The sequence below is a fragment of the Serinus canaria genome, chromosome 13 (genome assembly GCF_022539315.1).
Source record: "Serinus canaria isolate serCan28SL12 chromosome 13, serCan2020, whole genome shotgun sequence".
Taxonomy (NCBI): Eukaryota; Metazoa; Chordata; class Aves; order Passeriformes; family Fringillidae; genus Serinus; species Serinus canaria.
The window spans coordinates 4,518,876-4,546,508 of record NC_066327.1 but is presented as its reverse complement, the minus strand read 5'-3'; the positions used below and the strand labels follow the sequence as shown (position 1 = coordinate 4,546,508).

The 27,633-nt window shown below is 41.3% G+C and overlaps 1 protein-coding gene across 1 annotated transcript in view; it reads left to right on the top strand.

The window, feature by feature from the left end:
* TENM2 (teneurin transmembrane protein 2) overlaps positions 1-27,633 on the top strand; it is a 187,608-nt gene that overhangs the window by 149,646 nt on the left and 10,329 nt on the right. The window contains exons 14-22 of the mRNA XM_050979861.1: positions 1,303-1,564; positions 2,336-2,603; positions 3,755-3,898; positions 5,351-5,600; positions 12,374-12,606; positions 14,075-14,229; positions 14,722-15,596; positions 21,742-21,917; positions 23,474-23,709. Of these exons, the coding sequence (XP_050835818.1) occupies positions 1,303-1,564; positions 2,336-2,603; positions 3,755-3,898; positions 5,351-5,600; positions 12,374-12,606; positions 14,075-14,229; positions 14,722-15,596; positions 21,742-21,917; positions 23,474-23,709 (2,599 nt within the window). The remainder of the gene's footprint in view (positions 1-1,302; positions 1,565-2,335; positions 2,604-3,754; positions 3,899-5,350; positions 5,601-12,373; positions 12,607-14,074; positions 14,230-14,721; positions 15,597-21,741; positions 21,918-23,473; positions 23,710-27,633) is intronic.

The following is a 27,633-nucleotide window of genomic DNA, read 5'->3' as shown; positions in this document are numbered from 1 at the left end:
TCGTATAAAAACAATGGAATTCATATAACTAATAGGAGTCAACTGAACTATAGGGAGTATTTAAGTTCCATACTTTCCAGAATATTAATCTGTTATAATAAAAGTAAACGTTGATTTCAGTGGTTTTAAATTGCAGTAAATGGTGAGCTGAACTATATTTAAATCTGCATAGATTATTGATGTCATTGAGTAATTTGTTACGTTGCCAGCATTGACATAAAACAACTGATACCTGTTTTTGGAAGCATTTCTCATCTAAGCCAGGTTTGAAATGCCTGCAGAGCTCCCCATTACTGCTGTGATTGTGTAGAGGGTTGGGAGTAAACACCTAATTTCTCTGAAAAATGATAGATCAGTTATCTTGGGGACAGGAATTCTTACTTGTAGAACACTTTTCATTACTATTCTCTTACTGCCACGTGTCCCATTCTATGTTTGATGGACAGGATCTTTTAGGAAAGGGATAATTCAGTGTCCTGCTCAGAATGCACTTGGCTTCTCTGCTGTTTCTATATAAAGGTGGCTTGTAATAATAAATGTGCTGGTTTGTTTGTTGGGTGTTTTTTAAATGATTTAATACAGAATTTATAGTTTTATCAGAATGAGCTTTGTCCAAGTGACTTCAAATCATTGCTTGTCTTGGCTGGTTTTCAGCAGTTTAGTTGCCAGAGGTTCACATCCCATTATTGATCATTGGAACCATGACATTTAAAGCATAATCATGGTCTGCTCACTCTCCCCACCTCTGGTGGTGTGGAGAGAGAATCACAAGGGTAAAAGTAAGAAAAATCTTGCATTGAGATAAAAACAGTTTAATAACTGTATAATAATTATAAAAACTGTAGTAAAAAGGAAAATAACAGAAAGATAAGTTAATTCCCAGCCAGGTTCTGAGCAGCTTTTCCCCTAGTTATATAATGGTAATTATATATCACGGTATATTACTATATCACTGTATGATCTGGGATATCTCTCTGTTCTGTTAGGGTCAGCTCTCCCAGCTGTGTCCCCTCCTGGCTCTCATTCTGCTCCCTGGTGGGATGGGGTGAGGAGGAGGAAAGGCCCTGACACTGTGTAAGCATTGCTCTGCTATAATAAAAGCACCCCTGTGTTACCAACCTTATATCCTGAATCCAAAACTCAGCACTCTGCCAGCTACTAGGAAGAAAATTAACTCTATCCCAGCCAAAACCAGACAAATTCCCATCACTATTGGTATGCCTCTGTGGCTGTCTCATTAGCCAGGAATGTGATTACTGGAATTACTCAGTCTTGTCACTTCTAAAGGCCACACTTTTCTAGGTTTGACTTGGTTGCAAATGGTGGAGCATCCCTGACGCTGCACTTTGAACGGGCCCCGTTCATGAGCCAGGAGAGGACAGTGTGGCTGCCATGGAACAGCTTCTATGCCATGGACACACTTGTGATGAAGACAGAGGAGAACTCCATTCCCAGCTGTGATCTCAGTGGGTTTGTTCGTCCTGACCCAGTCATCATTTCATCACCACTTTCAACTTTCTTTAGTGACGCTCCCAGCCGCAATCCCATTGTGCCAGAAACCCAGGTAAGAGCAGCGTGAGTGAGCAGGGTGGAGGAATCAGTGGGCAGGTGACAGTTCTGATCCAAGCACAGGGCCACCACGTGTCCCCTGCAATTGCCACAGCAAATGTCTCTGCAGAGCTGCCTTTGTTCTGACAGGTACCAGGTTTTCTACTGAGGGCTGCAGGAGGTGTCCCAGGTTTATGTCACCCAGACACATTTCTGCAGATGTCCCAGGTTTATGTCACCCAGACACATTTCTGCAGGAGATGTCCCAGGTTTATGTCACCCAGACACATTTCTGCAGATGTCCCAGGTTTATGTCACCCAGACACATTTATCTTTGATCACCTGGCACCCTCCCATTATCATACAACATATCAAGTACATCTATGTATTTCAGGTGCCAGCTTAGGTGTCTCAAGAGAATTTTGCAAAGGCTTGGCATGTGGTGCTGACCACAGACTCTTTCCCTATTTCTTACTTAGGACAAGGGCAAACTCTATTGGTGCTATTTTTTCACTGCTGTACTCAGTTAGTGGAAGTTGTGGGTTCCTATGATAATTGTTATTGCCTTGCATATAACTTGCAGTAAAAAATGTTTGCCAGCAGTGGGCTCTTAAAAAGATGTGTACACAGACACCAAATAAATATTTGTCAGAAATGTCAGCTGACCTGTGTTGGTTTGAGGACATCTACTCCCAGTAAGAGAAAGACATAAGTTCATAAGAATACACAAGATGATACATTAAAAAAAAATTATTAATGTAAAATGTTTGATCTCTTTCCTCCCCAGGTTCTTCATGAAGAAATTGAGATCCCTGGCTCTAGTATAAAGCTCAGCTACCTGAGCTCCCGCACTGCTGGATACAAATCCTTACTGAAGATCATCATGACTCAGACTCTGGTGCCACTCAATCTGATCAAAGTTCATTTGATGGTAGCAGTAGAAGGGCATTTGTTCCAAAAATCATTTCAGGCATCTCCCAACTTGGCATATACATTTATCTGGGACAAAACAGATGCCTATGGTCAGAAGGTTTATGGGTTGTCAGATGCTGTAGGTAAGTCAGCACATACAAGCTCCAAGACTTTCCAAGTAACACCTATAATTCTAAATAAGAAAACTGCAAACTTCCTTTCAGGGGAGCACATGTAGACTGAACAGTTCTTGTCTCCCTGACACAATTTATATTAGAGTTCCTTAACACATTCAAGATCATGTTCAGAGGGTCAGAACTACTTCAGTGTTCCTGGGTTTCCTGCTCAGTACCTGACTTAGAAGGTTTAGACCAGGCAGTAGGAAAAATTGGCAACAGGAAGTTAGGGAAAACCTAATCCATTTTATAATTTTATTTTCTTTAGTTATAAAATGATCCTCATGCTGGACTGGCTGGCAGTCTGCAGTGCATTTGGGTTTTCACACATACCCTTATTGTAGTCTCTTGTGGTATAACACATTTGAAATGAAAATTCTGTTCCTCTAATGCTGTTCAGTCTTGTAGTTCTACAGCTATTTTTAGTTAGCTTGGTTCTAGTGGGTGGGAAGAAGAATGATCATCATAATATTTTTCAGTTTTCATTGACTGTCTGAATAATTTTAATACAACAGTGTTAAAAATGAGCATCAGAGCTGTGCCAGTGTAGAAAGAGCACAGCTTTTTTTTTTTTTATCTTAATTATTTTCTATATTTTCTAAATTCTTCTTTGCCATAATTTTTCTTTCTTATGTTATTGCATGGGATATTGCTTTCCTGTGTAATGCATACAGTGTAATTGTGCTTAAATGCACACAAAGTTTTCACTGCCCTTTGGTACATAGTATGTAAAATGAATATGCTAAATAAATGCTGTGAACATCTGGCAAATTAAGAATTTATCTTGTCCTGCTATCTGATATTTTTAATTATTTAATAAAATTTTACTATATTTTAAAAATTTTATTTCTCACTCTCCTCTCAGCAAACCCAGCACTTCCCAATGTGAGCTATTAAAATAGAAGTGATCAGATCCCTGCAGAGTACATGTGAATGAAGCTTCATATTTGTGTCTAGTCAAAGATCTGAATATAATATTGTAGAATAAAAGTGAGGAATATAATCACTCCATCTTCTTGAGGGGGCTGGGGGACTGGAGTACTCGATGACTTGAATGTGCTCTGGACATTTAACTCAGTGTTTGTTCAGCAAGTATATTAGATTTTATTTCATTTCAGTGTCTGTGGGGTTTGAATATGAGACTTGCCCCAGTCTCATTTTATGGGAGAAGAGGACAGCACTGCTGCAAGGATTTGAACTGGATCCTTCAAACTTAGGAGGATGGTCTCTGGATAAACATCATGTGCTTAATGTCAAGAGTGGTGAGTTAGTTCATTCCATGTGTTTGCTGTCCTACATGGAGTTTTTATTTGCTTTATACTTGCAATTTCTCCACTGTTTTTATTTCATCTTTAGCTCACTAAGGTCTCAGGCATATTTCAGTTGTCAGAAAATTTCTGTAGAATTTTAACACATTTTTTACTGTTTCAGATAGGCTGAATTTCTTAAAGTCCTAATCTTTATCCTCTATTCTGTTTTTCATTTATTCCCCTGTAATATCTTTCTGTCTTCCCTGGTTTTCTCATGTTAACCACATCTGTTCCTGCTTCCTTTTGCTTGACCTCCTTTTCCCCCTAACCTGAGATGGAGCTTACAACGAGTACGAGTCTGGGACAAGATACTGAGTCTCCTTTGCCTTTCTCATTAGCCACCTGTTGGTTTTTTCCTCACTTTTTTTGTCTTCCCATATGCTAAGCTGTGTCTTTGTGATCTCTGTATTTCTCCAACAACTCTTTGGGAGCTGAATGCTCAGCATACATTTTATTTGTTCCCTGCAAAGTGTCGTTTGCAGCCTTCCTGCTGCTCATTTCCAAATAACAAAATGTATTTTTGCTTAATAAATCCAAAGTATTGTTCAGAATTGGCAAGGCTATTTGAACTCACTTCCAGTGCTGGGCAGTGGATCCACATTTGTAATACATGCCAACAGAGAGTGTTGCCACCAGTGGGGAGCCAGTTATGTTAGGGTCATACAGCTTCATTCCCACAAGAACATGAGGCTGAAAGTTTCCAGCCAGATTTCCACTGTTTTTGATGACTCAGAATATGGTCACATTGTCTCAGAAAATCCCCTCCCTTCTTGGAGCAGGGGTCTGCTCTTTGAACAAATATTTTGAAGATAAATCCTATCTTGAAGTCTAATAGAGATCTGTACCACCAGCTTCCCTCTTGCCTTTTATCATTGATCCTTAGCAGCCCTTCTGGGAGTTTGATCTTTCTCCTATCTTTTCATTTTCTGAGCTATCATTTTCTCTGGTTCCTCCATTTCTCATTTTTCATTTTCTATTAAAAAAGTGTGAAAGACTGAGAAGTGGAAAGAGAACAGTAAGATTGGCAGAGAATTCCAAACAAAACAGGAAACTGGAGTGAGACACAAATAAGGAACTGCTCTTCTCCACCCACTCAGAAACCTAAACCACAGTCCCAGGCCAGAGCTGTGAGGCAGGGTTTTCTTTCATAATGAATTCCAAAGGACTCTGAGTGTAGGTTTGGGTCTGTGGCTGTGTATGTGTGTGGGTTTTAACACTGAATCTTCATTACACCTTTATTTTTACTACTGCAAAATCCTCCCGCTCCTTTTGCACCATTGAAAAACCGAACACCAGAGTCATTTCCATGTACAGTCCTTAACAGCAGCTGTTGAAAAGAAAACAGCCTCAAGTCCCCTGCAATGAACATTGGTAATAACCACTTCTTCTCCTCTCTGTCCTTAGGTATATTGCACAAAGGCAACGGAGAAAATCAGTTTCTCACTCAGCAGCCAGCTGTGATAACCAGCATTATGGGCAACGGGCGCCGCAGAAGCATTTCCTGTCCCAGCTGCAATGGCCTGGCAGAAGGAAATAAGCTCTTGGCCCCTGTGGCACTGGCAGTGGGTATTGATGGAAGTCTCTTTGTTGGGGATTTTAACTATATCCGGCGTATCTTCCCCTCCAGGAACGTCACCAGCATACTGGAGCTGAGGTAAGGCTTCACCTCAGCGCTTCGCTTCTGAGCCCGTGCTCAAATCAGCCTTTACCATTACTTCTTATAATTTTGAAAAACATCGTCACTTTCAACCTATTTAAATTCCAGTGGAGAAATGGGGCACAGAAATGAATAGTTCCAAGTCTGTAACTTACCTGAGCAGTGACTAAAGTGAAGGACTTGAGAGCAGAAATTAGCTTGTACAGAAAGTACAAAACATCTCTTTCTGTCTCATTAGTGATCACTGATTCTGTCCTCCCCCAGTGCATCTTTTAGTTTTGTTTGAAAATTCTAGAATTGACTGCCCTTAGGTACTGAGCCATCCTGACAGGCAAAGGTGTAACAATCTCGTGAGGTCAGAGGGAAGCTTCTCCTGACAGTGGTTTTGAGATCCACTTTCACATTTCTTCCCCATGCTTGTGAGTCTATTTCTGTAGGTTGACAAGTGCAGTTCAGCTTGACAGACAGATTCATTTTGCATCATCAGAACTCTTTTCAAGATTTTTACTCTTTCCCCCTGTCCCGTGCCCTGCTCCAACCTTAAGATTTGATCACGTAATAGGGAAGGCATGAGTGTAGAATGTACCACTTCACCCATTTCTGTTCCATCTCCTTTTTTCATTTTTCCAGGAGAGGCAAGAGCTATTGCTTCAAACCCCAACTCATGTAACTGACCCTATACTTACAGCACTACTGAGTATTTGCAGAAAAGTCAGGAAAAGCAGCGTGCCCTGGCTGGCTGCTGCCCCTCCTGGAGCCCACTCAGGCAGCAGCATTGGTACCTGGCAATTGGATACAACTGCAAAGTACTTTGAGTGAATTTAGGTCACAAGTCTTTTTTTAATGATATGACCAATAACCAATCCCTCTGCTTCCACATTTAGTTTTTAATTAGTGGGAAAAAGTGCAAAATGATTGGACTGTTAAAGAATAGGAGGCCTAGCTCTATTTTACACCTCTCTTCCATTCATGTCATTCTGTTGATGTCACTATTGTGAATTCTGATTCTATAGAAAAGAAAAGAGATCTGATTCAGGCCAATTCAACTCTGAAATCACTCTCTGACACCTACCTCATACACCATCAGGCTGCCTCATTATATTTTTTTTTTTTAAGTCATGGATCATCCAGTGCTTTCTGCTAGCAGCTCAGTTTAAACCACAGAAGGTAGCTGGCATGGAAGTGTGACCTGATATAAATATTTATATCAATATGCACTATAGCTCTGCATTATACAGAATATGCTAATTATTTTTTCTAAGTTGTTCAGATCTTTTTAGCTTTCTAGTAAATAGGACTGCAGCTTTATAGGTGAGGAGAAACATTTTCAGATTAGGATATTTCTTATAATGCATTGTTATGCACCTCACTTACCAATATCAGCCAGTGACAGCTTCCTAGCCCACCTTGTGTTTGAAAATGTTGCCTCAAAATTTACAACAGTATTAGTGTGAGTACTTTGCTTCCTCTCTCTGTAGGGGAGATTAAGAGGGAACTTGGGTTTTCATCATGTGAGGGAAAATTGGTTAGGACATCAGTAAAGAAACAGAAGATGGATTTTTATCTGCTGTTGTCTACTTCCACCTTTATGAAAGCCTGTTTCCCATAGCATAGTTTCTTTAGCTTCTGTTATAACTAGAAGCAGTTAACAACAAAGCTGATGCATTGTGAGTGCTGTTGGACAGCTGCAAAGGACTTGACATACAGATTTTTAGGATTTTCACACTTTAGGATTACATTATGATGTCTTTTACCCCCTGTTCCTCTAAAGGAAATTAAGGTCCATTCCAGCAAACATAATCTATAGCAGAAATTGTGATTCATTGCTCATCTTGAAATCTGCATGAGTTACATGGGTAAGAGTTTGAAGATTTGAGCCATTTAAGTGTGAATGAGAGCAGAGTCTTCAGCTCATATCAAGTAGTTTGGGTTATGTTGCAATCAGTGCATCCTCAAGTATTACAAACCAAAAACCTTGCTTTAGATTTCCCAGCTGATGTCCTTTTGGTTTCACATGAGCCCCTATAAACCTCGAGTGCCTTTACATGTCAGATATCCCAGTGTGTGTATTTCCTTCACACTGTCCTTTGTGAAGGTGCCTGCTTGGGATGGCCAGCAGGAATTTGGGCTCCAGCACTGGGGGCTGTGCCTGGAGTGCTGCAGCTCAGGAGTCACAGACCTCCTTGCTCTGTTCAGTGCATATTCCTGAATGGAAATTACATCCACACAGTGAAATGCTGTGTGAGTGGAGAGTGTGTTCATTTCTTGTGGGAAGTAGAGAGCCCTTTTCCTTGGGCTGTGTGTCTGGGCAGTAAGCTGTGGATCAGTAAATGCTGTTTCTCTCCCATTGTACAGTACCTTACTGCTCACTTAGAAGGGGCCTTTTTACCCTAACATTGCCTTTGATAGGCTTAAACAGATACCAAGGAGCATCCAAACTTGCTTTAAGCAATTATTTTAGAGACTTGGAGGAGAGAGAAAAACAAACTGCATAGTAAGAATGTGTCTAGAAAAAGCCTGTTGGAAAATTATTTTGATTAAAGAGGTTGCCTCCAACTGGCAGACAATGTCCAAAACCAGTGCTCCCCCCTGCCCAGTTCTGTATTCAGAGAACTGCCAGTTTCTCTCACTCCTAGCCCCCAAGCTAGACATATTTCCATGTGAAAATTCTTTCAGTGGTTCAGAAAGTTTCCTAAATATGAGGGGAGGGGGGTGGGGGCAGGGGTGTCCTACAGGGAATTAGCTTGCAGCTCTATCCCCCCCAGTCACTCTTCATCTGGAAACTGAGCTAAGGCCAGTGCTGAAAAGAGATATCTTCTCCTGTGTCCTTTTGTAAAATAAAACAAATACTATGTTTGCTTTACCATCTATTCTTCAGCTAACTGTTTGTTCTTTTTTCTTCTGTTCCCTTTCTATAAAGAAATAAAGAGTTTAAACATAGGTAAGACATGAGCTCTTTCCCATATAATTTGATATGGTTTGTTTGCTTCATTGTGTTTGCTTTTTGTGTTGTGCTTCTTGTGTAATGTTATGTTCTTCATGTACCATATATAGAAACATTTTTATGTGCTAATTGTGTGTTATGAATATGATAAGCATTAGCAATTACGAAATGCAGTCAAAAAGCAGCCAATAAGTCCTGACAGTAATTAGAAATTTCTAGTAGAATGCAAGTATAATGAACCCCAAGCTAACTTCCAGATAAACACCTCTCCCTGCTGTCTATAATTGGTCTAAATGGTCAAGGTAAACTGCAACAGCATTTTCACAAATGCCAGAAAGGTTCACAAAAGCACTAATGACTGCATATAGGTCAAAAACTCATTTTCTGGTCATTAATGATTTTCTGAACCCGCTGTCTTTTGCCATAATTTAGTTTATATTTCTTTTTTCAAACACATTTAAAAGCCAACCTGTGGGGCTGGCTGTGTGCAACCACTAGAAGCAGTCAGTGTGAGATTCAGGAGGGAGGCATAACCCTCCTGGATGTCAGGAGGAGAGCACTAGGTCTTTTGGATGGCTGCAACATAGGAAACATTTGTGCCTCCTTTCATGCCACACCTGGGACAGGGAGGATGTTCACCCTGGAGAAAATCGAGGGCAAGAACAAGAAGAGTTCTTGTAAGCTGTTTCATAGTGTCCTGTGCATTACCCTTTTAAAACCATACTTTCCATTTCTGTGATCCAAGTTCATGGAATAGATGGTCTGGACTAAACAGGATCATTTCCCCTTAACAATGTATTTTGGCATAGTAACACCCCTAACTGTTCTTACCTGGGTGAATTCATTCACAGTTTGCTAATGATTTTTGCTTCAACTAAGCCTACTTAATTTTCCATTTGCTTAGAGATTTGCTCTGGACAGCTTCTCTTTTGGTTACCCTTAAAGAAAAGCTGCTGTTGAAACAGAATGTGGTGCACCTGTGAGAAGAGCAGGGAGAATGAGCTGCACTTGCTGGGCCCCAGGCTCTCAGAGAGCAGAGTGAGGCTGCAGGTGGTGTGACCACACAGTCACTCGGGGGCTGGAGGCACAGACATTATTGGCAGAGGCCTCTGAGCAACGCTGAATTCCATGGAAAATCTTTTAAAGCAAGTTACAATCCTTGGCCTCCTATAATTCAAGTGAAAGATTGCAAGGGTGCACAGAAAAGAGAGGCAGAGGTCTTTAATTGCTCGGATGCCAGTTTGAGAAATATTGAGTACTCACTCATTTATAAAACAAATCCCTCTTTGAGGTAATAGTCTCATCGATTCTTTGGGAGCACAGTGAGTGCATGTTACCTTCCAGCAGTCATTTTGTGTCAAATTTCCTCAAAAATTTGCTTCGAGTTTTCCACTATCTGTTCCCTGACCTAGTTCAGGGAAGAGGGGAGGAGTATGGAACAGGTCTGCAGCTCCAGTGAGCTGCTCTCTGATCTGGAACCAAAGCTTGTCACTTACCCCTGGCACAACTGCCCTGGGGGAGATTCCAGAGGAGAAAGGCAGGGTGAGCTCCACGGATGCACCATGACTGCAGGAGAGGAGAGGGAATATTCCCATATCCTATGTTCTGCCATTGCTCTTTACCCTGACTCATGTCTTATCCCATCCTGGGCACACCTAGGGCTGGCTGAGGGCAGAGGGGAGGCAGGGGTGGGCACAGGCTGGCAAAACCATGTGTGGAAACAAGAGAGACCCTTCCATTCCTGCAGGGAGGCTGCTGCTCCCTGGGCACCATGTGAGCAGCTTTCACCACTGAGTCCAGCAGGACCCTCCCTTCCAGGTGCCACCAGCAGTGTCTGTGCCCAGCTCCAGCCTGTGCCCAGCTCCTGGATGTGCCCATTTGGCCAGGGTCACAAGGGCCATGCAAAAGGCAGGGCAGCCTTGAGCCAAGTCTGGGTGTGTTTGTGAGGTGCAGCACAACACCAGTGACACAGCAGAGTGTGTTCTTCAGTGTGAGGGGAAAGCAGAGTGGGAGAACAGAGAAGAGTTTGGAAGCAAGGACAAACGTGCAGGTGTTTGTATGGCTCAGATACCTGGAGAGACTGGAGGAATGTCTAAAGTGGAAAAAACATATTTTTCTATGTTGCAAAGAAGACTGAACATTATTTTGGAGGGGTGAGAAGGAATGTGCTAAGGGCATAGTGACGAGGTGCAGTCTGCTGCTGAAGATAATGAGACAAACTTGGGGAATAATGAGATTGTCCTCTAATCTCAAGCATCAATAATGAGATTGTTCTCTATTCTCAAGCATGTCACTAGTTTCCCTGCATAACTTTGTCTACACCACTTAACCTCTCTGTGCCTCAGTTTCCTCCTCTGTAAAATGGGTGCTACGCCCATCTTTTTAAAGTACTCTGAGATCCATGCATGAAATAAACCTGCCAAGTATTTTTTTTTTGTTTATTGTATTTCTTCATCTCTAATTTCTACACTCCTAGACTTCAGCAGATGGTATTGCCTCTGCCTACTGAATTGAGATCCAACCAATCTCCTTCCTACTTTCTACAGTCTTAGAACAAACCATTATTGACCTAAAGCAATGGCATGTCAAAGACTGGCCTAGAGGAAAATAACTGTAGAAAGTGGTATTTTGGGGCCTCCTCATTCCCCCAAATCTGGTCATGACCAATGACCACAGTTATCTTGGCGTGCTGATGGATCCATCTGCCGAAAGTGGCTTTATGGTAGTTTCATCGATTCTGCTCAAGAAATGGCTTATGTCCATCATAGCTTACCTCTGTGTATCCTCACTCTTGGAGATGGGCGCTTTTGCCACATGAAACTAGGAGTGTGGATATTTGGAGGCAAATATTTCTGGTTACTGGTAAGTAACCTTCATTTTTTTTCTTCCCGTCTTCATTTGTCTCTTATGCTTTGAAACCACCATTGACCTTATTCACGCTCACCCATAGGCTCCAAAGGCTGGAAAATTCACATCATGCTTAAAATCCAAATAAACTGAGTAAAACTAGCCAGGCAAGATTTTGAAAATATTTCTGCACTGCAGTTCTGTGTGTGTGAATGTATATATATTGTGAAGATTGACATTTCTCAATTTGCAGATGATTTGCTAAAGTAGTTCCAAAATGTGACAAGCTGTCAAAAAACATATATTTCAGAAGAGAAGTAGCTTTCCATATGAGTTCCCATTCCAATCACAAACTGAGGACCAGTTTTTCAATAACAGAAGGTTTGGAGTTAAAGTCAGACACTTGGGGTCTCTGGTCTTAGTTATATAACCAACTTCATCTGCTGTAAATGAGATTCTTGATAAGAATGAATGAGAACAAATTTGCTTTAGAAATAAATTTGTTATGCTTCTGCCTCCTATTTATACAAGACCTCACAAATCTTGTGGCGTAATCTAAGTAACTCAGAAGCTGATTCTTTGATCCTGCTCCTATGACTTCTGCTTCCAAAGGAAGTTAAACAAGGTAGCAGGAGGGGGGAAACAGATAAGCTGAAGAGAATTGACCTGGAGCAGATCTAAAGGGCTAAAGAGATCAAGAGGAAAGACTGCTGCGCAGCTCTGGCTTATTGGGCTCTGCTGTGCAAGGTTCAGTGTAGAAGGATGAGTGAGATTTAAAATTACAGTCCCTCCAAACACTGACCAGGCCCTAATCAAGTCAGGTCCCCAGGTGATGGTCCTTCAGACCTCACCTCCGTACAAAGGTGTCAGACTTTCTTTCCAGATCTTTCTGTGCCTGATGAGTATCCAAGCTCTGAAAGCCTGTGAAGTTTCTAGACTGCTCAGCTGTTTCTGTTTTATGCTTTCTTTTTCTCTAAAGCAACAATCCTGCTCATAAATACTATCTGGCCGTGGACCCTGTTTCAGGCTCCCTCTACGTGTCGGACACCAATAGCCGACGGATTTACAAAGTCAAGTCCCTCACGGGCACGAAGGACCTTGCTGGTAACTCTGAAGTGGTGGCAGGGACAGGAGAGCAGTGCCTGCCCTTTGATGAAGCCAGATGTGGGGATGGAGGGAAGGCAGTGGACGCAACCCTAATGAGCCCTCGAGGTAAAGGAGGGAAAGAAGCTGGAGAGAACGACTGCGTGCAGCTAGGCTGGATGTGGAAATAATTATCTGGCAATTAAATCACTCCTTGCTCGGTGATTTTTATTCTGGGCTTTAATTACAGTGGATTGGCAAGTGTTCGTGCTTTGTTTAGTTAAAGCAAACTTTATTACCCCGGCACTGAGTGCTGCAAAAGGAGAACAGAACACAAATTAGCAGGGTACCGCTCACTCCAAGAAGCCAGCGTGTGAACTGGGAAACTGATTACTGCTTGAGATGCAGTCTTTGGGGAGAGAAATTGCTCGCTGTGGCTTTTCTCTGAGTTTTTCTTCCATGTATCTCCTTTTTCTTCAGAGTCAGAGAAAAAAATAAAAGGATTTTTGCCCTTTCCAGGTTCTAATTTGTGACAAAAAGTTTTCAAGATGATATAAAGATTTGGGGATGTGTTTCTTTTTAAGGCTTTTTTGTTTCTCTGTTGTTTCATCTTAATTGTAAGGATGCATTAATCAGGTGTATAGCCATGTGTTTCAAACGTCTTTGGGTTTTTTCAGTGGCTGAAAATAACTAGATGATCATAAAGGTACACAAAAATGGAAATTCCACTTTCTTTGTATAGGAAGTAGTTTCAGTTGACACATAAAAATTAAAAAGATGAAGCTGTATCTTCTCTCACTGCTCAGTGGGATGAGCGTGGCAACCACTTGAGGACAGAAATTTTTTTGATCAATATTTTATTTTCAGCCTGAGAAATGGACAAGGCAGTGCACCAAAACAAAGCAGGAAAGAAAGGCAAGTGAGAAAAAGGCTGCCCTCCTTCCCAACAGGCAGCAGCATCTGTCTGTTCCTCCAAGGGAGCACCCTTCCATTCTATGCCTTTCCTATCTAAGGACTCAAAGTGTGACAGGCATTGAACCTTCCCTTTTTTTATAGGCTGGCAACCCCTGTGTCTTCATCTGGAAACACCAGATGTTCTTTCTGTATTTTCACTACAACAGGCCAAAGAATTAAAAAAAAAAAAATCCAGAAATAGTACAATGTCCTCATAATTTTCAAAATAATTTGAAGGTGTTTTAAAAGATTTCTAAAAAATTCTTCATCCTCATTAGATTCTTCAGATGAAGAAAGGAATGCCTCAAATTTCTGAGTAAAATGAGGAGATAATTTTTTAATTGGGTTTATGTACTTTATCAAAAAGTTTGAATCCAGAAAAAAGCTGATGCATTCTGCTGGGTCTTTGGCATGTTTGGGGATTTCTGTGGTTTTCTTTAGAACCCTGAAGGATAAATCTGCTTGATGCCATTTCTGTGGCAGAACTCTGGGTTGTTGGAGGGTCCCAGGACCTGTGCTCGGGTTGGGAGGGAGGAAGGAACTGGGGAAGTGAACAAATTTCACCATCTTGTAAACAAGACAAAGCCTGCCTTGAAGCCAGGATCCTCACTGCTGCACTGATGCCTGGGTTTTCTATTTGCAGGAATTGCAGTGGATAAGTATGGACTCATGTATTTTGTTGATGCCACTATGATTAGAAAAGTGGATCAGAACGGAATTATATCAACCCTGCTGGGCTCCAATGACCTGACTGCTGTTCGACCTCTCAGCTGTGATTCCAGCATGGATGTCACCCAGGTAGATTCTTACTGCATTTATTTTCCTCTCTTAGAAGAGAGATGGGCATCTATTTTGGATGACTGCCTGGCCACTTAAGAAATACATTATGCAGCATAAGATGATAACATAGTTGATTTGTTACTGAAATGAGTGAACCATCCTTTTTACTGTGGCTAACACAGTTTATTTATGCAACCATAAAGAAATAAGGTTGAGATAATGGGAGTTATTGTCTTAATTGCCTGTTTTTCTGTAATTATTGTAGAGCTTCCACAATGTAGCATTCATTCTTGCACAGAAACACAATTAGCCAAAGTTACAACTGCACGTAGCTTTAATATTTCCGAAAAACAAAATCATTGTTTGAAATAGTTGCCGTTCATGACTTGGTTTCATGATTTACACTGATAAACCCCTCACTAATTTGCTGTTGTTACACGTGGAATTTTAAACACTAGGAGTGTACTTTTCAGTTTCGAGTTTTACAGTGATAATTTGTGCAACTCATAGGTACGGCTGGAGTGGCCTACTGATCTCGCTGTCAATCCCATGGACAACTCCCTTTATGTCCTAGAGAACAATGTTATTTTACGGATCACAGAAAACCATCAAGTTAGCATTATTGCTGGACGCCCCATGCACTGCCAGGTTCCTGGTATAGACTACTCTCTTAGCAAACTGGCTATTCATTCTGCACTTGAATCAGCCAGTGCCATTGCCATCTCACACACAGGAGTTCTTTACATCAGTGAGACAGATGAAAAAAAAATTAATCGGCTACGCCAGGTAACTACCAATGGAGAAATATGCCTTCTTGCAGGGGCAGCTTCAGACTGTGATTGCAAAAATGATGTCAACTGTAATTGCTATGCTGGGGATGATGGGTATGCCACTGATGCCATCTTAAATTCACCATCTTCCTTAGCTGTGGCCCCAGATGGTACCATCTACATAGCTGATCTCGGAAATATCCGCATTAGGGCTGTCAGTAAAAACAGGCCCATTCTTAATTCCTTTAACCAATATGAAGCTGCATCTCCAGGAGAACAGGAGCTGTATGTCTTCAATGCTGATGGGATTCACCAGTACACTCTGAGCCTCGTTACTGGGGAGTACTTGTACAATTTCACCTATAGCAGCGATAACGATGTCACGGAGGTGATGGACAACAACGGCAACTCGCTGAAGGTGCGCCGCGACGCCAGCGGGATGCCCCGCCACCTGCTGATGCCCGACAATCAGATTGTCACCCTGGCTGTTGGCACCAATGGGGGACTCAAGCTGGTCTCAACACAGACCCTGGAGCTCGGATTAATGACATACAATGGAAACAGTGGTCTCTTAGCAACGAAGAGTGATGAAACAGGATGGACAACATTTTATGAGTAAGAATGTTTTTGGATATATTAAGCGTATGTTTATTTTTCAAATGGTAGTCACTGGGCCCTAGGCTGACCCTGCTGCAATTTATTTTAGCTTTTTCAACGGTACTGAGTAAGGCCATTGTGCCTCAGTTTGGGGTGATGCTGGAAATGGTCAAGTGGCTTTGTGATGGTTTCCTTTGGGTGGGTGCTGATCCCCCTAAATCCCTGCCTGGGATTTGAGTTTGGGGCAGCTCATCCCCACCCAGCACAGAGGACCGTGTGCCACGGCCAGAACCTCAGCTTAGTTAAGCTGCTGTTGATGATCAGCACGGCTGCCCACAGCCAGAGCAGCCCAGCACTCCCCCTGCAGCTCCCACAGAGCTGCTCTCTCTAGGAGCCCTCATGCTGCAGCTTCTTCTGGAACTCAAATTATCTCTCTTTCTGTTCAGCCTCATATATTACTCATGGTTGTTAAAATGTTGATTAACTTCAATGATTGTTCATTCCTGAGACAAGTGAGGAAATTAGATCCCAAGCTATCTGTCAGACCCCTGGTGTAACTTCCATAATTTGTAGATAACCCAAAAGCACACTGGTGTTCATGAGCATATAGATTAAATAGACAGAACTTCCTCTTTAAATGAAATTCATCTGAAGAGATGAGGTTCAGAAGTATATTAAAAATCTAGAAAAACTAGTCCAATTTTTATTAATATTTATCCTGTTCTTAGCAGCCTCATTGCCATTTTTTGATCAAAACAATTTTAAAAAGAGAAGCTGAATGACATATTGAAAAATATATTTAAGTATTGCAAGTATGATGCCATATATTTTGTCTGAATTAGTTAATGGTTAAAAAATATCATTACCCAAATCAGTGAGTGGAAAATAGGAGTAAGCTTTATATATAATTTTAAATGGCAGGCTTATTTTCAAGTCACAGCCTAGCAGTGGCACTCACCTCTTAGTTTATTGATGCATTCAGCTTGGCCACCTGTTTCCTCTGTTCAGAGAAATGCAGGAATGGAGGGAGCTGTGCTCAGTGTGCTGGGAATGCCTGCCCTGCGCAGGGGATGCTGCACAGCTCCCTTTGGAAGGAAAGCAGTGCCCTCTCGTGGGGCCCTGCCGCTCACTGCTCTCCTCTAGCCCGGGCCTTCACCTGGCCAGGGGCTTCTTTTCCCTTCATATTTGGCAAAAATTAATTCTTCACCACAAATAATCCAGTTGCATGACCTCAGGAAGGTATTACCTGCTGATTATAAGCTCAAGTAAAAGGTCACTGGACTAGACAGAATGAAATTTCACCTTGTTGCTGGTGAGATGTGGATGCCCTTCTAAGAAGGTTTTTTTGTTGTTTTTTTTCCTCAATAGGTAGCTCAAGATGCAGTCATATAAATTCGGTATTGCTCAAAACACCAGAAAATAAATAGCGAATTAATTTAAAACTCTATGTGAAAATCCATGAAACATTAAAAAATGTCATCAGAAAGTTACTGGTTACAAAACTGGTATAACTGGTGTCTGAGAGTCACACCAAGTGCTCAGTTAACATGGTTTGTTAGAAAAATTCCATTATGATTCCTACGGAAATACAGAAGGTAGGGGCTGTAATGTCTTACTGAGATCACCTGAAAATATCATTTAATGTGTACATAGTGCTGCAGATTTTTTTTCCAAGATCAAATAAGAAAGGATGCACAACCTTTGCCTCAGGTCAGTGGAAGTTAAATACCATATTTAGATGTAAATATTACAGCCTGAGGTACTGCCATAGGAAATTAGTAACTTTGATGAGGCAGCAGAAATAACTCATTTCTCCCAGATTTGTACATACGTTCTCATAAGCATAGAGCCCATAGATGTGAGAACCATAAAGACATTATTTAAATTGAATATATTATTTAAATTGAATACAAACCTCAACAATCACAATCCGCAGTCATTCAGTACTAGTTTCTGGTTTCTGATTTTTCTTTGAAACAGCTCCTAAGAGAAAATATTGTATTCGTCATTCTGAAATTTTTTTGGTAGCTATAACTTAATATCAATTGAAGATGAAAGAAGTATTCAGCCAATGCGAGTTTATAAGGACAATAAAATAGTTTGCTGTGCAGTTACATTCATGCATTCATACAGACATAATCAGCAGTCAAAATTGTTAATATGGCAGCAGAACTGGAAAAGAACAGAGGTCTTTTAAGTGGTAAAGTACTGCATGAGCTAAAGTTCCTATGAAAAATTTATGTCAGTGCATTTATATCAACCAGGCACTGAAGTGCCTTGTTATCTTATTGGGTATATTCCTCTCAATTTTAAATTTTAAAATTTCAACATTCCCCTGAAAATGCTCTCAGAATTAAATTTGTACATTTAATCTAGGTGTGCATCTGCATCAGCAGAGAGCTGCAGACACAGGCTGGTTTGTGTGTGTGCACACTCCACGTGTGAATTCTATAGATAGCATCTGTGCACGTGCATGCAGCTCATTTGCAGCAGGAACAGCCAAGGCTCTTCAATAATAGAACAGCTACCAGCAGGCTCACGTGGGGTAATTTAAGCTTGGCTTGGGCATCAGGCACAGATCTTTGAAGCAGCTCCCAGTGGTATTCCTCTCAGTCTAGGGAGCATCCTGAGAGAGTGCTGCAGTTTTTTTCTGGGATCAGTTCTAAGAGGGAGAGAAAGCAGGGGTGTGTGTAAATGTGTGTGGGTCTGTGCCTTGCCCAGCTCTGTGTTGACTCAGAAGCTGCTGTTCCTCCTCTCTGCAGTGCTGGATACAGCCCTGCCCTTCCTGCTCCACCCACGAGCTGTCAGGAGCACAGCTCAAACCTGAGACTGGGATGCTGGCCATAAAAACTGCCTGGGGGACAGAGATGCCACAGTAGTGGCCAGGGGACAGCAGCCCTCAGGGCACTGTCACAAGCCCACGGAAGGGCTGGATGCACAGGTGCTTGTAGCTACCTGAGAAGGTGCCAGGTGCTCAGCTGTGTCCCAGGGTCGAGGCTGAGCTATAGGTATGGCCATGGGCAGCTCAGAGCCATCAGGCTGGCAGAGACAGCCACCAGCTTGGTGGCTGGTGTCACCCAGAGCTGTCCTGGAAACCTTTGCCTGCTGGCAGGGCGGTTTGGTCACAGTTAGCAAAGTGTTGGTGAGGCAGCAGTGGGGAGATGCTGCTGTTTGTTGGTTTTTAAGACACTGGGATAAAGAACAGTTGTTTGCCTTTGTAATGTTATTAGTAGAAAAACTTGAGATGGAGCCTTACTCTAACTGAAGTCAGTAACAAAATCTCAGGAACTGCAGAGTACCCAGAGCCCATCTCAGCTGAAAATGTCAAGGTTGCCTTATCAGACCTGATTCATCCAGGTTGATGCTGTGTCACAAATGGCTTCTGAAAAAGACACCAGGTCAATTAATATATTTTTCATTGTAAATTCTGGGTTTTTACCTCATTAGACACAGGTTCATGACATGAAGAAGAGAAGTACATAATCATTTATTTAATATATAGTTTATTCTTATTATTCAGATAAATGTCTGGGTGTTGTATTCTACTGAGCACTTGCTCTCAAATAATGCATATAATACATAAATTTAAAAAAAAAAACCTCAGGAATATGTCACTTAATTTTTTGGTAGATAAAATGTTTCTGTATATTAATTTTATTTTTTTTTACCTTTAAAGTATTTTTTAAAATAAGATTTTATTTTGATACAATGGACAAAGTAGAAATGCCTTCTTTATATATTGGTATCACAGTTTGTATATATCATTTAAGAGTGAATTTTTCATATATCTAACTCATCATCTAAATGGTCTGCACATCTTCAATGAGAGTACTTTTGTATGTATTTTGTTAAGTGTATCCATCACTTGCTTATAAACCCTTTTAATCTTTACTGTTGCTGCTTTCCAAGTTGTGACCAGCACTGAGGAACACACCCCATGGCAGGGGTAAAAGAATCATTTCTTGAAATAGCAATGGAATATTTTCATTTTTCTGCTTCAATCTCTGTACATTCACATCCATATTTACTTTTTAGACTGCCCTTACACTTTGAATAGAGATTTCCAGTGAGTAGCCCACAGCAATCCCCAGGAATTTTTCCTGGGTTAATTAAAACCCAGTAATGTGAATGAAAACTTTAAATTAATGTCTCATTTGCATTGCCTAAAATATATTTGCTGATGGGGAATTTCACCAGCCATTTCTGGAAGTTCACTGAGTGCTGCAGAGTCACACTGGAGACACTCACAGTTTTTTCTAGTTTGTCCTAAATAACCCTGTGCTGAAAGATTTGACATGCAAGTGTTCTCTCCCTCACTCTGCTCATCATGAAACACACCACATACAGACTCTTGGAGGGCCTTATTAACCTTTAAGATATTTGAAATTATCCATTTTTTGTACTTTTTTTTTTCCCCTGCAGGACAGATGCTTGGCTGGATCTATTTCTTCCCTCAGCTATTCTTTTGGAGTGCTTTTCAATATTTTTGTGAAGACCTCTATAAAGACTTAACCCCTTTTATAGATTATCTCAACATATTATCTTTTCTTCAGTGTCTTGCTGATGTGCCTATATATCTCTGTATAAATATATATCTATCTGTGGGGAGAAACTTGTGACTATAAATCATGCTGCTTAATCTTTCTTTGATCCTGAACCACCTAAATGAACACAACGTGTTATTGGTCCCTTTTAGGTCACATGGTGCTTTGTTTTATTGATTTCCTTCTTTGCCTAATACTTCCATTGGTTCTGGTAAGGCTTGTTGCTCCACAGGTGATTTTTTCCTTCCTCCCCAATATTCAGTTCAATGGGTGCAACCATTTGCAATGGATTTGAAAGTCATATGTTTGGTTCATTTTAACTGAGGAGCCAATCTGTGTCTTAATTTTTTTAGATATGCTGTACAGTTCAGGTGGCCTAGTCTGAGGTTTCTGAGTGTTTTAATTGTAAAGCCATGTTGAAAGCTCTGATTTTGTTTTTCATTTTTACAGCTAACCACAGCCTGCAATGAACTGAGCTAGCTCCATGGTACTAAATGTGCTCCTCTTCTCTTCTGTTACTCTCAGGCAATGCAATGGATTTACCAGTTCTCTTCCAGGCTTCCTGCTCCCTGCATCTCTACATCCCAAGGATGACCAGTTGGTTTCAATCTCTACCTAAACTTTTCTCTTTATCTACACAGGACATTTTTTCTTGCCTTTCTGCTCTCTAGAAGCGCCTGTGCTTTGGTAGCAGCTGGGTGAGAGACTTGCACCAGTAGAGAATTGCAGCAAGCAGTGTCAGACTGGAATGCTGATTTTGTTTCAGGTCCCCATTTCTTGCCCCTAAGATCCAAGGGATTGCTTCTTTAGCAAATGTATGCACACAGCTAGAGCATACTGCAGGAAAGGGGGAAAGGGTATGATTTGATTTCCAGCAGCATTCCTTCTCTCCCCCCTCCTCAGGCTTTATACCTCTAAAGAAATTTAGCTCTGTGAAATACTTTTTTCTTTTTTTTTTTTTTTTTTTTTTTTTATCTTTATGCCTCTGGCACATTTAACTCATTTTCTAAGGTCTATTCTGAGTGCTGACTGCTGCCCTTTGTGCTTTTCATCTTTCATCTTTATGATCCAAAATACTGGCCCCAAAATGCAGTTCAATACCACAGATAAGATCTAAATGAAATTATAATGTTGTCAAGCTGATGTATATTTTAATACTTTATGGCAAGTTTATTCCTTGATATGTCACTCAAGACCATACTTAGTTTCCACTAGGTATTCAAAAGCAAATGTGCATTTTATGCAATTGTTTATTGCAGTGTCCATCAGAAGTCCACTTCCTTAGAGCGAAATGCAACTATTAAACTGCAGACTAATTTACTAGTTATAATTGTTTGTGCCAAATATCACTCCGTATATTCATAATAATTTAATTAATTTCATAATTCAAAATATGCTGGCCTGGATTTGCACCCATGTAGTTGAGATCAGTATCTAAAAGATATTATTTCATCATTATAGACTCTTTCAAGAACAGAGAAATAGATATGGCCAGGATGTTCTTGAAAATCTGTTTAAGTCTGGGTTTTTTGCACAAATGTGCTGCATTATTAATACATTGGGTATTGAAATGAACATATATCCTCATGCTTTTTTGCTCTCACTAACTTTTCTATTAGCTATGATCATGAAGGGCGTCTGACCAATGTAACACGTCCCACTGGAGTGGTAACTAGCCTTCATCGAGAAATGGAAAAGTCCATTACCATCGACATTGAGAATTCTAATCGGGATGACGATGTCACGGTCATCACAAATCTCTCCTCTGTGGAGGCTTCCTATACAGTTGTTCAAGGTACCAAAGCACGCTTCTCAGCACACTCCTAACCACACACACAGCCTGAGAAAGCAATTCACTGATGATTCGTGTCGTTAGTACACTTATGAGCAGGGGGAAACCGTGTAAGGTTTGCAAGAAAAACTCCCATAAAGCTTATTCCTAAAATGACAGGTCTTCAGGACAGGTAAGAGGCATTTTGCAGTCCTGCTTTGTGTCAAGTACATGTGGTCACTGTCTGCTGGGGAAAGTTAGTCCTGCCACTGCCTCCTGGGTCAGGGTCACTTCACCCACTTGCATATTTCTCTGTACTTCCCTGCAAAATTGGTGCTGACTTCTGTGCCACAGAGATGCAACCTGACTGCTGGATATGGCTGCTGGGGAGATCCTTCTGGAGAGGCTCAGGAAGCCTTCTAGTAAAGGAAATCTTCTAAATTTATACACTGCCATTAATTAGAGTGTAGAGCAGTCAGGGCAGTGGATGGTGTGGTGCCAGAGCTGGCCCTCCAAGAGCAGTGTTAGATCCCAAGGGTGGCAGGAGGCAGCAGCAGCACAGGCTCAGAGTTTGTGTTGAGCATTCCAGCACCGCCCAGGCATTGGATCTGATGGAGTGGAGTCAGTTATCAAATACAGACTGAAAGGGATTTGGTGAGTGATGGGGCTTTTTAATTAAGATATAATGTCTCCGGAATGAGAATATCACCATCAAACAATAGTCTCCTCCTGACATAAATGTCAACATTTGTAGACTATTATACCGTGACAGGTCTGGTTACAAAGACTTAATTTCTCTTATAGCAGATGATTAATTACGTAGATGCTGTCCTTCTGTCAGGCAAATATTGATGTGTTGCTGACAGCTGCACGCTCTGGCACTCCATCCTGGCTGAGAGAGGACTTGGCTGTGTCACACAGCTGGAGAGCAGCATGGCCAGAGAAGCACGGGCTTGTTTCTCTAACTCCTCTCCGACAGAGGCCGGGTGTGCACATCAGGCCAGTGTGGCTCTGGTGGGGAGGCAGGAGAGGGAGGGAGCCACTGTGGCTGCCAGCTTGCACTGCTGGAGCCTCACACCTTGAGGATTTAAAGCCACGCTGTAATTCTGTACAAGGCCTCTGCTGGGAGACAGTTTTTAAACAGAGGGAAACAAAAAAGAAGAGGCACTTACTTCTTCCTACTTATAAAGAGTCCAACAATCATCTTCTTTTTCTTTTTGTCCTGGAGTTTAATGCTTTGTTGTTTATCCAGCAGTTCAGTTTTCAGGAGTTTTTGTTCATATCAGAAATAAATTACGTGGTTCAACACATATCACTGTGCATTTTGATTCACAATTAAGACTGAAAGGAAGAGATAATGAAATAAACACAGTATCTCTCTGCAGGCTCACTGTTACACTACTGTTCTTTACATGAATCAGTAACATCTGTAATTTCCACCATAGTACCACGTAAATGGTAATTGCAGGCTGACTTCATTTAACATCAACAGGAGTGCAATAAAAAACCAATCAAATTAAGCGATATGTTTTCTTTATGACTGGAGTAGCTAAATTATTTTCTTTTCATTATTGCTGTAGATCAAGTGAGGAACAGCTACCAGCTCTGTAATAATGGTACTTTGAGAGTGATGTATGCCAATGGCATGAGCATTAGCTTTCACAGCGAGCCTCATGTCCTGGCTGGGACTGTGACTCCCACCATAGGACGATGTAATATTTCTCTGCCCATGGAAAATGGTTTAAACTCAATTGAATGGCGCCTGAGGAAGGAGCAGATTAAAGGCAAAGTGACGGTGTTTGGAAGAAAGCTCAGGGTAAGTAGAACCTGTTGTTACAATAATCACCTTTTCCTCTTTGGGCAGAAAGTTGTTTTGTTTTTATTTTGAAGGATGTTACTTTTACTTGTTAAAAATGGCTCCGGGATTGTCTTTGGTGTGACACTGAGAGCTCAGTTGGCTGCATGGGATCGTCTGCTGCAATCGGCCATAGAGCTTTGTTACTAAAAATATTCCAAAAGACATTGGTAAAAACACCTAAAATATTACAGAATCACAGAATCATCAGTGTTAGAATAGACCTTCCAGATCATGAAATCATTGCCCCAGCCTCACAGTAATTGCCCCAAACCATATCCCCAAATTCCATACCCCAATGGCTCTGGAACACATCCAGAGATGGTGACTCCACCACCTTCCTGGGCAACATACTCTAAAGCATGAACACTCTTCCAGTGAAAAAACTTTCTCAAATATCTAATCTGAACCTCCCGTGGTGCAACTTCAGGCCATTTCCTCTTGTCCTTTCATTTGAGATATGTCAGAAGAGACTGACCCCCATTTTGCTAACTCCTTTTAGAGACTTGTAAAGCAATTAGGTCCCCCCCAAACCAATTTTTCTGCAGATTAAACACCCCCAGCTCCCTCAGCCACTCCTCAAAAGGTGTATTGTAGAGCCTCCCCCAGCTTCATTGCCCTGTTGCTGCAAAATACTCTGCCTCTCAAGGGGGTGGGAATCTGAGCACTCACCACTTGTAAAACTGCCAGGGCAGACTTACCCCAGCTCATGCTGGGGAGCAAATACAGCTACAGCATTCTGCTGCTGTAAACCCCCCTACAGACTCACTGAGAGAGGCATGTTGTGTTTATTCCCTTTCCCAAATGGCAGATTGGAAAATAATTGCCATAATTACAAAATCGTAAGCGCAGGATAAGGAAGACAGTCAGGTCATGTAATCCATCCCCTGCCAAATTAAAGATCTGCTGCAGCTGGATTAATCCCACTCTGCACTTTGCTGGCCTGATTTTCACTGATTTTTTGGACTGGACTACTTCAGTATGTGCAGTTTAGGAAGGGATTTGAGATACTGGGCAGAAAGCAAATGCAGTGCTGATGAAGTCCTCACTCTTTTAGCAATTCTTTCAACGTCGCTGAACACAAAATTCAGTTCAGTGTTGTTCATGATCACATAGCAAATGCAATAAATGCAAGCAATTATGTAGTGATTTACCAAAAACAGAGGCTTGGATGTTAATTTTTTTAATATTTTCCTATTGCTAGCATCTAATTCCCAGTGTTGAGTTGACAAATCTTTCCTTACTCTCACAAATGCTCAGAATGTACTTATGGGAGAGAGGGGGAAGGTTGGACAAAAAAATTGAATGAGATTAGCAGCTAATCCTTAATGACTAAATTTCATGTCTGTGTAATTGATTTTTGATGTGTTGACCTGCAGCAGTTGATTGGAAGTGGAAAACAGATCAGCTCTACATTTTGACTAGTTGTTGTTCAAAATAGAAATAAATAGGATGCTGAAATTAAATTGCAGTAATCCTAATTCTCAATACTAAAAATTTAATAGAGGTACTCGTGGTAATTAGCTGAAGTTAAGCACATCTTAGTGCTGAAACCTTCCCTGAGATAGGTTTTCTGAGATAGGTTTTCTTGCATCGTGTTTATGCAAATCAAAACAATGCTTTATGTAGCAACACCTCAACATTTAATTGTCTGGTGTTAGTTCCTGTAACAATAATCACATATCCATTTAGCTCTTTTAAATGAAAATCACTATGAGATTATCACAGGTTGAGTGGGCTGAAAATGAAATTTGAAAACGAGGGAGAAAGCATAGAATTTATTTGCATCTCATTTATTCTAATTCATCTTTACAAATTGTTTAGTGAACGAAGCAGAGCAAGTGTGTTGGAATGCTGTGGGGAGCAGGCAGGGGAGCTGTGGCACACAGTGACACAGAGCAGGGCACTGCTCTGACAGAGCAGCAGGGCCACCTCCTGGAGCCCCAGTCACAGTCAGTGTGACTGGAGGGGTGGCCATTCTTTGGGATTCACCTCTTGGCTGAGTACTTCACCTCAGTACTCTGAGGAATATTTTCTGGAGCCCACGCCCCTGTGCTTCTTAAAGAGGGCTTGTTAAAGATGGGGACAGACTGTTTAAGGGTCTGTTGTGATAGGGCAAGGTGTGGCAGCTTTATCTAAAAGAGGGTAGATTTAAAGTAGTGATACAGAAGTTTTTTATGGTTGTGTGGTGAGGCACTGGCACATGTTGCCCAGAGCAGTGGTAGGTGCCCCATTCCTTGAGGGTGAGCTTGGCAGGGCTCTGCACAGGCTGGTCCAGTTGAAGATGTCCCTGCTCTGTGCAGAGGGGTTCTTCTGGGTGATTCCCAGGTGACTCCCAACCCAAAGTGTTGGCTGGTTGTATGAGCCCTCACACAGTGGTACTGCCTGAGCCCAGGCTCTGCCCACCCTGCTTTAGGCACATCCCAACCACCCCTGTTGGAATCTGCACTCCTGCCTGGGCACATTTCATCAACCTGAGAAGGAACTGCACCTTTATCTTACCCCACTCACTGTGTGCTCCTGTGTGATGCACCACACATTCAGTTTCTTGCTGTAGTTTCAGATAAAGTCCTTCTGAGATTCCTGTCTGAGGAGTTTTGGTTATGGAGCAGCATCCTGTGAGTGATTCCTGTGGCCAGACCTTCCCAAGGCACAAAGGGCTCATCCCTACGGCCACTGCAGGAGCAGCCAAGGGAAAACCAGATGTGCATGTGGGGAGTGAACAAAAGAGAAAGGGCCTGTCGAATGTCTTGTGATACTTGGGACTGCTCTCAGTGTTCCCAGGAAGGGTGGGAATTATCAGCCTGTTTGGGTTCCTATGTAATGAATATGATACTGCAATTACAGTCTCTGGTTTTACTCACTTTACAAATGCAAATGAAGGTACTGAATTCTCCAAGCAGGTGATGTTGGTGTGGGCATCTCCAAGTGATATTTGTGTGTGTGCACAGCTCTTGTGTGTGTAATCATTTTTAAACCCTATTAATTTTGGTTTTTTATGGCAAAACCAAATAACTGTTACAATGTTTTTGAAAAAAGAGAGGATACCTCCAGTCAGACTTTCCTTTGTGCAGATTATTGCAGTTACTGTCATGGAGGGAACAAAACCCAGAAATCCTGACTGATTTATGAAGCTTCAGAAGTTACAAAAAACCAAAACAAACAAAACCCCCAAAGCTAAAATTCTGTTCATAATCTTTCTGAAAGGCATTTTTTTTTTCTTTTTAGAAAATCTGCTCAACCTTATGAAATTGGGCTATTTCAGTCATACACTAGCCCTTTAATTCTATAGCTAAATATTTTTGAGAGGTCAAAGCTCTCTTCTGCTCATGAAAATGGGGTTTTTTATGTGTCTGCCATCAGGGTTGATCCTACAAAACAAGAGTAACCAGCTGAGAAACTACTGATGCTGAGTTTGGCTTCCCTGGCTTTATTTTCAATGCAATGGGAGAGCAGAATATGACTTGTTTTGCCCCAAGGTGTTTTAAGAAAAATACTCTGTCTTTTCTTATGAATCACAGGGCAAGTTGTTGCTGGGATAACCTTTGGGAAAACCTACAGAAAAGAGCTTTTTTTTTTCCTAGTAATTGCCCACTGAGGAAATGCAAACTGTTAAAGAGATTAATTTCATTAATGGAAAAAATTAGGATAATGAGCAATAATTTGAAATAATTATTTCTTTACAAACACGAAACTGTATTAATTTTAAATGTGCCTGTATAACTGAATTTCTACTGAGTTGGTTGGGGTGGGAATTGGGTTTAGCCCTGCCAGTGAATATATCTCAGAGTAATTTTTATATCCTCAAGGAAGGCTCAGGGTTAATTTACATATTGTTTGATGTACAGTTTAATTTTGGATAAGAGGAAACGTTGCATTATCAAA